The following is a 13,934-nucleotide window of genomic DNA, read 5'->3' as shown; positions in this document are numbered from 1 at the left end:
GCCCTCCACTTTTCCTTGTCTCCTTTCTGTCTTTTGCTTTTGTCTCCTTTTTGTTTCCCTCTGTCTCCCTGCATTGATTCCCATCCCCCTGCCATATTAGTTTAACTCCTCCCCAACAGCACGAGCAAACACTCCCCCATATTATATTACAAGTACATATTACTTGTATCCATTCATTCAACTCTGCACAGACGTACCAAGCGTAGTAACTTTAACTTGCAATCTCAACACTGTTACCTGATTACGTGCAGCTACTCTCTCACATCCTAACTCTTCTTCTCTTCTAGGACCTTCAAGACTCCAGGAGACTCCTCCAGAAGAACCGATCTCAGAGGAGGACATCCCCTCTGAGGAAGAGGCGTCGGGAGTTCCACCCCTCCCAGGCACCAGCGACGTCATTGGTGTTCCCTGTGGGCTAGATAGAGAACCAGAGGGGTCTGTACGTGGTGGAACATCCAGCACCAGTGACCTCGCTGGAGGCCAAGGCCCTCTACCAGCTCTGCTGAAGTTGACAGATGAGGGTTCAGAGGCCCAGCCATGGGATGAAAACTGCTGGCCTCACACAGCTGTCTGAGGTATTGGAAGGTGTGCCAAGGAGTTTCAGCACTATGGCTACTGTGGAGGAGTCTGCATGCAGCCTCTGTGGTGTCCTCTCGCAAGGCATCACCACTCTGCAGTCTACCCTGGAGACTGGTCACCTCCAGGGATGCTGCAGTTTGGCCTTCACTGCAGGATCCATGCTCTAGCACACGTTTCAGCTTTGATGAGAACTCAAATGGCTGCCATGCAGATTCTGGGCTCCGCAATGGGTAGATTAGTGGCTCAAATATATGGAGGCTTTATCTACATCTTCGGCAGTCTGAAGAAAATGATGAGCTCTTTCTGAACGAAGGCAGCAGTGATGCCACGGGAGCAGTATGTGCTGGACTCTCTTAGGAGGTCAGCACGACTGCACATCCGCCTCCCTCCTCAACCAGTAGCGGTCATGGTGCCAGCAGGTCAGCTGGGCCAGATTGCTTCGGCAGCAGCTGGGGTGTAGCAGTCGGCAGCCAAGTTCTCCAGTTCAAGCTCCCAAAAGTCACCAACCACCAACATCTCGAGGGTTCCAACATAAGGAACAGCAGCCTTTCACCAGCTCTGCTCACGCCACTAGGAGAGTTCCTTGTGGAGTAGTAGAGTTAGGAAACCTTGTTTAAAGAAGAGCACATGGGTAAGAAATTAATGGAGGGCATGTTTTATGCTTGGCATTAAATTAATCATCTTTATCACATTTGGCACTTTGGTCAGCGTTGCGATTTTACAGCCTTTTCTGAGTTTGCATTTATTTGTTGAATATTATTTATGTAGAAGTTGTCTGAATGGTTTGAATGTTCTTCAATGCAGGATGAAGGGAGTGATGAAGGATCTAACAAGGACTGTTATGCAGAGGGTCTCTGTCCAGTTTTCTAGGGCAGGGGTGTGAAGCTCAGCGGATCCCTGGCGTCTCTTGCTGCAGGGAATTGAGTTGACCCTGCTTCCTCTGTTGCTTCCTTCCCTTCCCTCGGGTCTTTCTCGTCTGATGACTGCTGCTGCCGCTGCTCCTCCGAATTCTCTCTAATGAAATGTTGTGCAATATGCAGCAGATCCTGACAATAAGTGACACTATGGCTTAGAAATTGGATCGCGCTTCACCCGTTTTACAGGCTGTAATTGGGTACCAAGTGCCCAGAATGGTGGGCGGTGAGCTCGCGCTTATTTCTTGCCGGAAGTGTGCCGACCCAGCAATGTTCACTTGTAATTTTTTTGGGTGTGCTGTCCCTTTAAGTGGCTGCGTGGTCCATTCAAATTTTCGCGCGTGTGCAATTTCTCACAGAAAAGCCGGTGAGTGGTATGCTGTTCTATTGATTGTTTTTGGCTCGTGTCCTGATGACCACGTGTACACAGTCCTTTACACCTAATGCACAGGAGGTAGCAAGAAACTGCTGTAGTCCTGTTGGCTGTTGAGGTCAGTGGGGAAAGTGATGGCTCTCATAAAGAGGGTGCAGTCACCTGCTTCATACCAGTCTTGGCTCAGTGGTTGCAATCCTGCCTCTGAGTCAGATGGCTATGGCCCCCTACAGAGACTTGAGCACATAATCTCAGCTGACACTTCACAGTGCTCCACGGTACAGCACTATTCTCCCCGGTGTCCTGGCTAATAATTATCCCGCAACCGACACCAAACACAGATTGTCTTGTCACTTAATTTATTGCTGTCTGTAAATTTGGCTGCCATATTTCCTACATTACAACAGTGACTTCATTTCAAAAGTACTTCATTGACTAAAACTTTGGACGCCCTGAGGTGGTGAAAGGCGCTATATAAATGCAAGTTCTCCTTTGTGATACTGAATAGTGCAGATTATCTGACCCTAGAGGTTCCACATCTGTCTTTAAACAACAATTGTACACATTTAGAGCTCACTATATAGTTATCAGGCGTGGCGAACCTGGCTGATTTTATTCCCCCTCCCCCCCCACTTAGCCTAAGGATGAGCAATTATAGTGTCCCTGTTGCTGTTCTAGCTGAGGTTAGTGAATTCAGCATAGACTGTGAATTGAATATGGCTCCTCTGAGTCTTTATGCTTCATTCATTCATAGGCAGTCCCTCGGAATCGAGGAAGAGTTGCTTCCACTCTAAAAATGAGTCCTTAGGTAGCTGTATAGTCCAATACAAGAACCACAGTCCCTGTCACAGGTGGGACAGATAGTCATTGAGGGAAGGGGTGAGTGGGACTTTCCGTTGCCTGCGCTTGATTTCTGCATGCTCTCGGCGATGAGACTCGAGGTGCTCAGCGCCCTGCCAGATGCACTTCCTCCACTTAGGGCGGTCTTTGGCCAGGGATTCCCAAGTGTCAGTGGGGATGTTGCAATTTATCAGGAAGGCTTTGAGGGCGTCCTTGCAACGTTTCCGCTGCCCACCTTTGGCTCGTTTGCCATGAAGGAGTTCCGAGTAGAGCTCTTGCTTTGGGAGTCTCATGTCTGGCATGCGAACAATGTGGCCTGCCCAGTGGAGCTGATCAAGTGTGGCCAGTGCTTCAATGCTGGGGATTTTGGCCTGGTCAAGGACGCTAACATTGGTGCTTCTGTCCTCCCAGGGGGTTTGTAGGATCTTGCAGAGACATTGTTGGTGGTATTTCTCCAGCAACTTGAGGTGTCTACGGTACATGGTCCTTAAGCCATACAGGAGGGCGGGTATTACTACAGCCCTGTAAGGCCGTGAGCTTAGTGGCAGATTTGAGGGCCTGGTCTTCAAACACTCTTTTCCTCAGACGGCTGAATTGGCACACTGGAGTCTTTATGGCTTAGTGCTACACTGGATGATGTCTTTACCCATGATGAGACAAATCCTTTCTCCCATTGGATCTAACTTTGCCATTCCTTCATCACTGGCAATAATTGTATTTCCAAAATGAATGCTATTTGCATTTATATATCACCTTGAAGTACAATCAATTACTTTTACGTTTTAGTCCTGTGGAGTTGCATATGGGGCGACAAGGCCAAATGTAGTGTTCAGGTGAAGTGGGGTTAGAGGACGGGGGATAATTGGACCAGGCTTTTATGACATAAAGCTTTTACCAAGCTACATTTGATGTTATTTATAGTGAAATGGGAAATGTTGCTGCATTGTAGTAAGCAGAAAAGCAGAGTTTGTTGGAGAGCAATTTGTCTGCAGTACAGGTTAAGGAGCTGGGGAGATGTAAATCTGAGGTGCTACAGTGCCACGACTGGTGGGAGGGTGTAATTACAGCAGGGTATGTTTACCTAGGGAGCTTCTATTCTATATCAGGAATTTATAATGGAAAGTTGATACAAAAGTGTGACAACTTGTGGTCTATACACTATTGCGCATGTACCCTAACAGTCTGGTTTGGGATTGTAAAAGGAAGTGAGTTCACTTTTGTCACTTTGAGCATGTCATGTTGGTGTAGATTGGAAATCTGATCAATTTGTGCTTTCAGCTCTGAGCATTTACCCTGTTGATGCTACAGGTGGTTTTAACTGACAGCAAGGAAAGTATTGACAACAACTCAACACAAGTTCTGCTGGTCTGTCTGTCTCCGTCTTTCATTTTCCTTTTAATCAGCTTCTTGTTCGCAACTTAGAAAAATGGTAACTGCAAACATGCACTTTCTCCCTGTTTTGTTACTGTATAGAGAAGACCTGAATTAAAAGTCAGGTCTGAGTCACTGAAAAGGAAGGCAGGGTGTAGTTGGGCTGGCACAACTTGTGTGTGATTGGAGATTTCCAGCATGTTTAACAACACCTACAAGTAAGCATTGTCTGCTTTGTACACATTTGTGCCAAGGATTGACCAGATTGTATCTACAGCTTTTCATTTGTTGTAAAATTGAGCTTTTAGCCAATTATAAATATTTCTAAATTTTAAATTTTTGTTAAATTGTTTGGGGTGGTGTCCATTTAATAGTTTAGGATTAATGTTTCAACAATAAAGCTATTCTTGATGCTTGAGGAGCTTTCTTACTGTAATAATTTAATATACCGTGTCACAGTGCATGAAAGAAAGAACTTCAATTTGTGTAGCACCTTATTTTTCCCTCCGAGCACGATAGTGCTTTATAGCTAATTAATTTCTTTTTGAAGTGCAGTCGTCGTTATGGAGGCAAACTAGGGGAAAACAAACAAAACCCATCAGCCCACCTGATGAATTCAGAATAAGTGGATTTTGCTTGTTTAAAATATAACATCCTTCAATACGTTTGTGGATCATAACTGTGATCATTACTTTTGTGGATCATTACTTTATTATACAGTCTGCTAATGTTTCTTCAGTTTGTATTGTCTGCTTTTCTTGGTGAATAAAACTGCAAATAACAATAACAACAACTTACATTTATCTAGCACCTTTTAACATAGTTAAACGGCCCAAGGCGCTTCACAGGAGCATTATCAAACTACTAGAGTCCAGTGACACTGAAGCCAACTGTAGCATCTCAACAGCTGAGATCGGCTAACTGCACAGATTCGGAATTGAACCGTCTGGCCTTTATAGTGTAGTGCCATGCCAGCCGGTGCCTTTATAGTGTAGTGCCATGCCAGCCGGTGCCTTTATAGTGTAGTGCCATGCCAGCCGGTGCCTTTATCGTGTAGTGCCATGCCAGCCGGTGCCTTTATCGTGTAGTGCCATGCCAGCCGGTGCCTTTATAGTGTAGTGCCATGCCAGCTGATGCTTTTGCCCTACCTAGGCCTCTGGGAGCTCTCTGAATAGATTTTTTACATAAAGTGTAATGTTGCTTGCAGCTGACTTCTAACATTTATTCTGGTGTCTCTTAGTGTATATTGGGCTTTTGTTTGCCCAAATGATCTAAAAGATGTTAATATGGGTTGGGAAAACTTTTATTCCTCAAGTGGCATTCAATTTTTTCAGGCTAATTTTAACATTGACCGAGCGACAATGTATGCTTTGTGTGGGTGAAGGGTGAGATCTGTGGATGGTGATATTTTGGTAACTTTTTAAGACAAGTTTGGTTGGTGTTGGGTGGGAACGTTCATTCCAGAATGAAATAAAAACTGGAAACTCATAGCAGGTCCATTCTGAGAAGAAGTCACACCCAGAATCTTAACCATTCTCTTTCATATGCTGTTGGAGCTATGGTACATTTGCAGCATTTACAGTTTATAGCTGAACTAGGTGGAACATTAACAAACCGAATCAACACCATTGGTAGTGTGTGGTATCACAGAGTACCATGTGGTAACTTATTAAGGCAGCCTTCATGTTCTTACAGTATTCAGGCATTGTTACCTTAAGTGTCCCCTGGTGCTTGAAAGTTTTACTCTGTCATGAATGATGCTTCCTCTGAGGATACAATTGAATCCTACAGTGTAACTTGGCTCAGTGGTAGCATTCTCGCCTCTGAGTCAGAAGGTTATGGTTTGAAGGCCCACTCCAGAGACCTAAGCAAGTAATCTAAGCTGAGATGTCCGTGCAGTACTGATGTCGTGCTGTACTGCTGGAGGTAATATCGTTCAGATGAGATGTTAAACAGAGACCCCACCTGCCCTCTCAGCTGGACATAAAAGATCCCATGGCACTATTTTGAAGAAGAGCGAGTCTCCCCGGTGTCCTGGCCAATATTTATCCCTCCAGCAACATCACCAAAACAGATTATCTGGTCATTATCACATTGCTGTTTATGGGACCTTGCTGTGCGAAAATTGGCTGCTGTGATTCCTACATTTCAACAGTGACTATGCTTCAAAAAGTACATCATTGGCTGTAATGTGCTTTGGGACGTCCTGAGCTCATGAAAGGTGCTACAGGTGCAGCGTCCAGAATCCGAGGCCGTTCCGGATTCTGCATTTTTCCGGACTTTGGATTGTCTTTCTGACATCACGAATCCAGAAACGCCCGAGTCCAGGTTCGGATATTTCCGGATTTCGGAACGTCAAATGGGGGGGATGGGCCCACCGAGGAGCTGTTCGGGCCGCCGGCCCCGTCAGTGAGGTCGTCGGGCGGGGCCCCGCCGCGGAGGAGCTGTTCGGGCCGCCGGCCCCGTCAGTGAGGTCGTCGGGCGGGGCCCCGCCGCGGAGGAGCTCTTCGGGTGTGGCCCCGCGGCCGAGGAAGTACTTGCGGGGACCCCCGTCGAAGAGGAGCTGTTCGGGCGGGGCCCGCGAGGAGGCCTCGAGGTAAGGGCACTGATGGCGAACGAGGAGCGGTGTGGCGAGGCCCAAGGTCAGGCAGCGGCGGGACCCTGTGGTCGGTGGGTCCGGATTCCGGAACTCCGGATTTTGGACACTGCACCTGTATATAAATGCAGTTCTTTTTCCTTAAGACAACATAAAACTCAAATTCTAGATGTGCCATCCCTATTATAGTTGCTGTTTTAGTGAAACTAAAATTTGTTTAGCAAAAACAAAAGCAGTTATGAAGATGTGTCTTCAGTGTGGTCACTAGGCTGATTCAGTGCATCCCAGCATGCTTTGGGAAAGATTGCACTTAAGCCCATATGGTGCAATATGTGATGCAATTCTTTTGTGATATTTTTAATTCAGACTGCTTCCACTACCTGTAACCAACCGGATTTTCATTCTGAACAGAAAAAATTGCAAATGGTTCAAAACAAGAGCAAAGGTTGAGCGTGGACCTTTTCGACAAAACATTTTGATGAAGGGGCCACTACCAAATGTTAACCCCTTTGTTCCCTGCATAGCTGTTGGCTGAGCATTTTCTGTTTTGTTTCAATCATTTACCTGCAGTAAAGTTGAGTGTCCGGAATCCGGAATGTTCCGGAATCCGGACTCTGGACCGATTGGTGACAGGGTCGTCCAGAATCTGGACCTGCCGACCTCGAGGCCCCGCCACTGCCCGACCTCAGGCCTTGCCTTGCCGTCCCTCGCCACACCGCCGACCAACCTCGGGCCCCGCCTCGCCGCCACTGCCCTTACCTCGAGGTCACCTTGCCGGCCCGCCCGAACACCACCTCCGCGATGGGGCCGCCCAACCAGCTCTTCGGCGGGCCCCGCCCGAACTCTTCCCCGGCGGCCGGGCCCCGCCCAAACGCCTCCCCCGACGGCCGGGCCCCCCGCTGACGACCTCATCGCCTGGCGAACACACCCCTGCTGACGTTCCGAAATCCGGAAATATCCGAACCTGGGCTCAGGTGTTTCCGGATTCATGATGTTTGAAAGACGTTCCAAAATCCGGCAAAACGCAAAATCCAGAACGGCCTTGGTCCCAAGGGTTCCGGGTTCGGCGCGCTGCACCTGTACAAATAAAAATGCTCTCTCCAGCCACAACAACAACTACTTGCATTTATATAGCGTCTTTAACATAGTAAAACGTCCTAAAGCACGCTGAGGGTTGAAAGGATAGTCGGGGCGAATTTCCATTGGCGTTTTGCCACTTATCCACTGTACCTTTGGCAGAGGGCCACAAATATCCTCGCTAAACAATGTGCTTTACCGGGGTTTCTGCAGCTTTTCGGCAGAAGTTACGACAGACTAGCAGAGGCTCCCCTGTGGAAAATCACCTCCAATATCTATAACTGTACAGCTGAATGTTTGTTTTTCACAGCCCAAGTGAAGATAGTATGAAGGTTTCACACACCCACTTTACTGGAAAAGAAACTGCTGATGACAACATTGGACTTGTACAGAGTTTTTGTGTAAATCTCTGGCTGTAGTTGAATGTGTTTCTAAAAAAAGTGCAACAGTTTTCCGAGTGGGCACTTTATTCAGTAGTAAATCTGACAGAGATCTGAAAGATATCGGTGTGTAGTAAGCCCCAAGTTTTGCTGTAAATATAAATATGCTGTAATGCATCCTAGGTGCTGCATAGATTTCATTCTGCAGGCATTCTGAATGAGCTCCACTCGGAGTACGCCTCATGGTTTCCAAGCAACAGCCATGCCAAAGTAGTGACCTCTGGAACATTTGTTGACAACCCATTGGCAGCCCTGCGTTCTTATCTGTGCTCGGCCAAGGTGGCTGATGCATACAGAGCAGCTGAGATCAATGTCTCTTGGGCACAGTGTGCCTTGTGTAAACAATAATGGAGTCACTTCAGCTGTCGGTGCTACGGAGAACTCAAGTTCACAACTGCGTTTTATTCCTAGTTTTCTCCCTTTTTCTGAAGGTGCTGACTTCTGCTGGAGCATGGTTCCACAGACATGAGCTGACCTCTGGTACCAAGTGGCCATTTTTCATGTCTGTCTAGATAACAACAACGTATATAGCACATTTAACGCAGTAAAATGTCCCAAGGCGTTTCTCAGCAGTATTATAAGACAAAAGATTTGACAATGAGTGTTGTCAAGCATTTCATCAGCAGAGGGCATTGTGGCCAGGATGGATCCTTTCGACATCTGCACGTGGACTTTCCATCAGGAGTCATTAAATAATGGTCAGAAGAGTGTGCTCAATCTGATTTGTAAATGATCTTTTCCCCCTCTGCCCTCAAACCCAGAAATGTTGAGGCCATTGAAATTCCCCAAGTGGCAAGAAGGCCAATCAAGCAGTCTGCTCTGCCCTGGATGGTGTTAAGCAGCTTGAGAGGTAGTGTGGTCTGCACCCCTCAAGGTGAGTGGTGAGTAATCCCATCACACTCCTGACTTGAGCCTTGCATGGTGGAGAGGCTTTGAGAGATCAGGAGGTGCGCTGCTCACTGCAGAGTGCCCAGTCTCTTCCTTGCTTTTGTAGCCATGCTGTTGATGTGGCTGGTCCAGTTAAGATTCTGTTTAATGGTGACCAGCCGGACGGATGATGATGGTGGGATATTCAGCAATAGAGGTGTCATTGAAGGTCAGCGAGCAGTGGTTTATGGACTAGGAAACTTGCATCATTTAGAAAGTACTGAAGCATGGATGTCTTGCATTTAGCCTCCCATACTGGGTGTGTACAGAACCTCAATTATATTCACAAAATGGCTGAAAGAGGGTATGTAGCTATTTACTGATGTCCTTGGGCTTAGGTGGAGGAAGGGGGATTAGTTATGATTGCTACATTAACCCATAGTTATCTTCAAATAACCAGCTTAAGGTCCAGTGCAGCAAGATTTAGGTAATCCCAGCCTGTAATTTGGAATTTGAGAAGCGACTCTTTAGTAACCTTAAGAGCCGAAGCGTTTGAATATTCAACCATGCATGATGGTTCCACATTGTGTGCTGGGTTAGCTGATCTCTGTGGGAGTCCCAGAAAAAATGTTTACAGTTGGCATGTGGGATAGGAAGGGGGAGAAAATCAGCCAGGAGGGGAGAAATTGCGAGAAAATAAGATACCAGATTTGTGTTCGAATATGTGCATTGAACGAGCGAGTTGCATGCCTGCTATAGCAACACAGGTCATAGCAGGCCGGAATATGAGTGTTGACTTCTGGGTTGGTTCAGTGCTTGAATTTTACACAGCCGTGCTCTATAGGATTGTACAAATTTCAGTACAGGAGACCACCCAGCCCATTACAGGTATTCCCATATCGTGCTAGTTTATCTGACCAAAACCAAATACTTGGACACCGATGTGATTTGAACACCCAGCCTGATCTGGAATGAGACAAAATGCTGCTGTGCCACAAAGTCTTCATTACTTAATATATGGGTTGATTTTCACATTAAAGGACGTAACTAACTAGATCTGGATTATTGGATCCAATTCTTGGTCTTGTTCACCTGAACAAAGATTGTTTTGAGCTGCTTCTTGCAGTGTGTTTGCCCAGTCTTGGACAAACTGATGAGAAATTACTTTAAGTTCAGTTTTTCAGTTTTTCATGGCCTTGACCCTAGGTCAATATTTAATGTGACCTTCAAGAATCAAATCGAGACTTGCCACTGTTTAATGAGTTATCTTGCTGGCAGCCTGGGCTATGATATTGTACTGTGGAGAAAAGAAATCTTTAGTAGCACAGCAAGAGTTACATTTCAGAAACTGAGTTTAAGGGTGTCTTAATGTTTATCTTCTAGTGTCATCATTATTAGATAGCTGATTAGACTATACATCACATACATACAAACATGTGTTGGAAAGGGAAGCATATATGTATTTTAAAATTGTCAAATGTTTCAGTGTATTGTACATAAACGGTATAAATGCAGTCATTTGTGCCGTTACGGATGCAGTCACATTTGTGCTGCTACATGGGCAGTACATAAATAAATGCTAGGTCAGGTGAGTTTGCCAGCAGTAACAGTCCTGAGAAATGGGTGTTAACCAAAATAATCACATCAAACAGTTTTCCAAATGTCCTGCTGTCAGATTTTAAAAACTGGGGACTGCATTTCTTTGCGTTTTTAGGAAAAGGGGTGGGGTGGGGAGTGAGGGGGGAAGCGGGGATCGTGCCATCTATTCATCCCTCATTGTCTGTGAATAACACTGCTTGAGGGAATGAGGCCTCTCTTTATTTCCGCTCTGTTGGAGCAGCAGTGTTGTGTTTGCACAGGGCAGGGAGGCAGCCCTTCCCAGCAATCTGCGTAACAGCTGGACCTCTTCTGCCCCGGAGTAGTCAATTAGCAGCCTGCACTCCACCCTAAGAGAGGGTGGAGCCAACAAACCTCCAGCAGTCGACACCTTGGGATTGGAAGCTGTTTTTAAAAAAAAATCAAAATGGGCCGTGTGTCAGTCTGTGTGCAGTGTTCTTAACAGGAAAAGGTATTCTCGTTTTCCTTTTAATCCGTTTTAACTTACGAGCTTCGTCTTCTGCCTGGGTGGAAGAAGCTGTTTGCGGTTGTGAGTTCAGGGAATTAAACTGTTCTGATGGCCTGCTTTTCTTCCCACCCCTCCCCCACTCTCCCTCTCTGCAGAGCTCTGTAGGCACTGGGGATGTGGAGTACAGCAGTATGCTAATGCTTGAAGGAATGCCAGCTATAAGAATCAAAACCGAGCCGCCGGAACCTGGGCAAGGGGTAAGTCCAACTCTCCAGACACTTCACTAATTACTTCCAGACCTCAGGAATGTCAGGAACAAACTACCATAGTCTGAAGAACTAAGCAAAATATTTCTGTGCTGGCGTTTAAAGCTCATTTTTTAGATTTGAAAGGCAATGTCTAATGTAATCTTTTGTTTCACAGACCTTTTTAGTCTGTTTTTCTCCATTTAAAAAAAAAAAATCCCGGAATACAAATTAAATTTCAATTTTCTTGCCTTTTTTTTGACACAAACACTAACATTATTTTTGAAGTAAGTCATTATTAAGCTTGTGTCTCTGATTTTCCCCTATTCACATATTGTCTGAATTTATTTTCCTTGGATTTTTAGTGATCCTTTTCCTCGCTTACAAATGTGACGAGGTGGGGGTGGGGAGAGAGGAAATAGACCATAAGGACAACCTTCAGTGTTGGACTTATTTAGGAAGCTGAAAGATTAACCCTTTCATGGAATCATTGGCATGCCTCCAGATCTGCATGAACTAATGTCGCTATTCAGACAGAATCTCTATTCGAGATATTTTAGCTAAACACATTTTTAAATAAAGGTTACCTCTAAAAGAAGAATTATTTATCTTAATATGTTTAAAACAAACAAAAGCAGCTATATTTTTAAACCCTGTGTTTTCCTTGAAGATACCAGCCACAGCCCTAAACCTCGCCCTGTTTTTTCTGGTAAGAGTTTCCATGTCACCAGTAACACAAATAGTACAGAAAGGAACCATAGCAGATTTATAAATGTTTTTTTAAAAAAAAAATTAGATTGTCCTAATATTTAGAGCTTTCTGATTTGTTCCTGGTCTTCAGGGTAAGAATTTTGTGTCTAAAATGAAAATGTACAATAATTGTACAACTATTTAGTTAGTCGCATTCTATTGTAAATATTGTTAGCTTTGTACTAAAAATCTGAATTTGAAAAAGAAGGATTCTCAGCTGATTTGATTTTTGCTACATTTGGTGTCGGTGCCTTTTGCTGGAAGATGGAGTGGTTTACGGGGGAGCGGGAAAGAGAATTAGCCTGAGTACCCAGTCCTGAGTTCTATTTAGCGTCCTCTGTAGAGGGCCGAAATTGCCCTCAGCGAGAGATTGGGAAGGGCACTTTAAATTAACTGGAAATTTACTGCCTGGCGGGAGTCAGAGGGAAGAGCTGGAAAATGCGGCTCTTTAACTCTGACATCGCCACCCGACACTGTTTGAGGAGGGTTTGTGAGGGAGCGGGGCTGTGATGTCTGTGTCGCGCTGACGCGTCGCAATGACCCTTCTCTTCACTTAAAGAGGAGGAACGCTGCGATGCCGACGTGCAGCCCACTGGGCCACCAGGGAGGGGTTCGGCTGGGCCAGCGGCTCTGCACCCAAGAGGGGATGAAGGGCCGCCTGTTGGCGAACCAACGGCCACCATTGTCAAATGAAAACAAAATGGCGGCTGCAGCAGGGCACCCTCCCTTTTAAAGGCGGATGCACTGCCCAGCTACTGGCAGTTTCCCCTCCTTGCAAAGCTGTCGGGGGAACCGACTGGCGGCGGTGCTCCCGTGGGGGCAATTTCCAACGTGGGGCGGTAAGGGGTTACCACGGTGAGGAAACACAGGGCGCAGCGGAAACCTGTTTCTGCCGCCCCTGGCTTTGGGGTAATTGCGGATTACCTGCCCCCGGGTGGAAAGGCCTTATGGCCCCATTCAAGGTGGTAATAGGCCTTAAAGAAGTGGGAAAATCCCCCCCCCCATACGTGCGGGTTTATGAACATTGGATGAGCACAGAACACGCTGCTCCTGTGATGCCCTCTGGTTGTATAACTTGCCAATATTCTGTGCCTAGACTTGCACCTGAAGAATGGCCACTTGTGTGAGGCATCAAAGAAGTGCTGAAACCTATGGAACCACATTCCAACTCTCATCAACCAATGATATGTTGAATCTGAATAGTTCGCTCGTGTATCATTTATATTCCATGCCTCAGTTGATTGACTATCTTCTAGGTTCAGATTTACTATTCGAATCCTTGCTGTACCTAAATACTGAGATGACTAATCTGTTCCTTTCCACTCCTCCAGTGTATCTTTACACGGAGTGGTTTTATTGCTGCAACATGTACAGTGGTTTGATGTATTACAGATGAAGTTTGCTCTCCACCTGTATTTACTTGGAGTTTTGAAACATTCATGTAAATCCTTGTATTATTTGCAAAGCAGGTCTTTTGACTAAAATCGACGCGGCCGTGCCATTGCGTCACTGCTTTAGAACAATACAAATAAAAATAATTACATTTCATAGAATAAATTTGCGGTGAACTCCTCTAGGTTCAAAAATGAACAGATCATAAGACAAGCAGTCTGACAACATGGAGTCAGTGGTGGGGCCAAGAGAGGTAATGGTGAGTTAGAGCTGGATGTCTTTGATTGATGGGCAGTATATAGAAGGGAACCAAGGATAGATGCTTGGGGGGCTCTAGAGTTAGCGCTGTGGGGCCAGGGAGAGAAGCTATTGCAGGGGATTCTCTGGCTAAGATTGGATCAGTAAATGTGGAACTAGGCGAGGGC

General features: G+C 45.9%; 1 protein-coding gene across 3 annotated transcripts in view; it reads left to right on the top strand.

The window, feature by feature from the left end:
• Positions 1-13,934, top strand: part of LOC139265696 (Krueppel-like factor 8) — a 217,055-nt gene that overhangs the window by 67,509 nt on the left and 135,612 nt on the right. For all 3 annotated transcript variants that reach the window (XM_070882945.1, XM_070882946.1, XM_070882947.1), the window contains one exon: positions 11,278-11,379. In XM_070882945.1, coding sequence (XP_070739046.1) covers positions 11,278-11,379 — 102 coding nt within the window. The remainder of the gene's footprint in view (positions 1-11,277; positions 11,380-13,934) is intronic.

This window comes from Pristiophorus japonicus, chromosome 6, assembly GCF_044704955.1.
Source record: "Pristiophorus japonicus isolate sPriJap1 chromosome 6, sPriJap1.hap1, whole genome shotgun sequence".
Classification (NCBI taxonomy): domain Eukaryota; kingdom Metazoa; phylum Chordata; class Chondrichthyes; family Pristiophoridae; genus Pristiophorus; species Pristiophorus japonicus.
The sequence above is the reverse complement of the archived record's forward strand: the minus strand, read 5'-3'. Positions and strand labels throughout refer to the sequence as shown.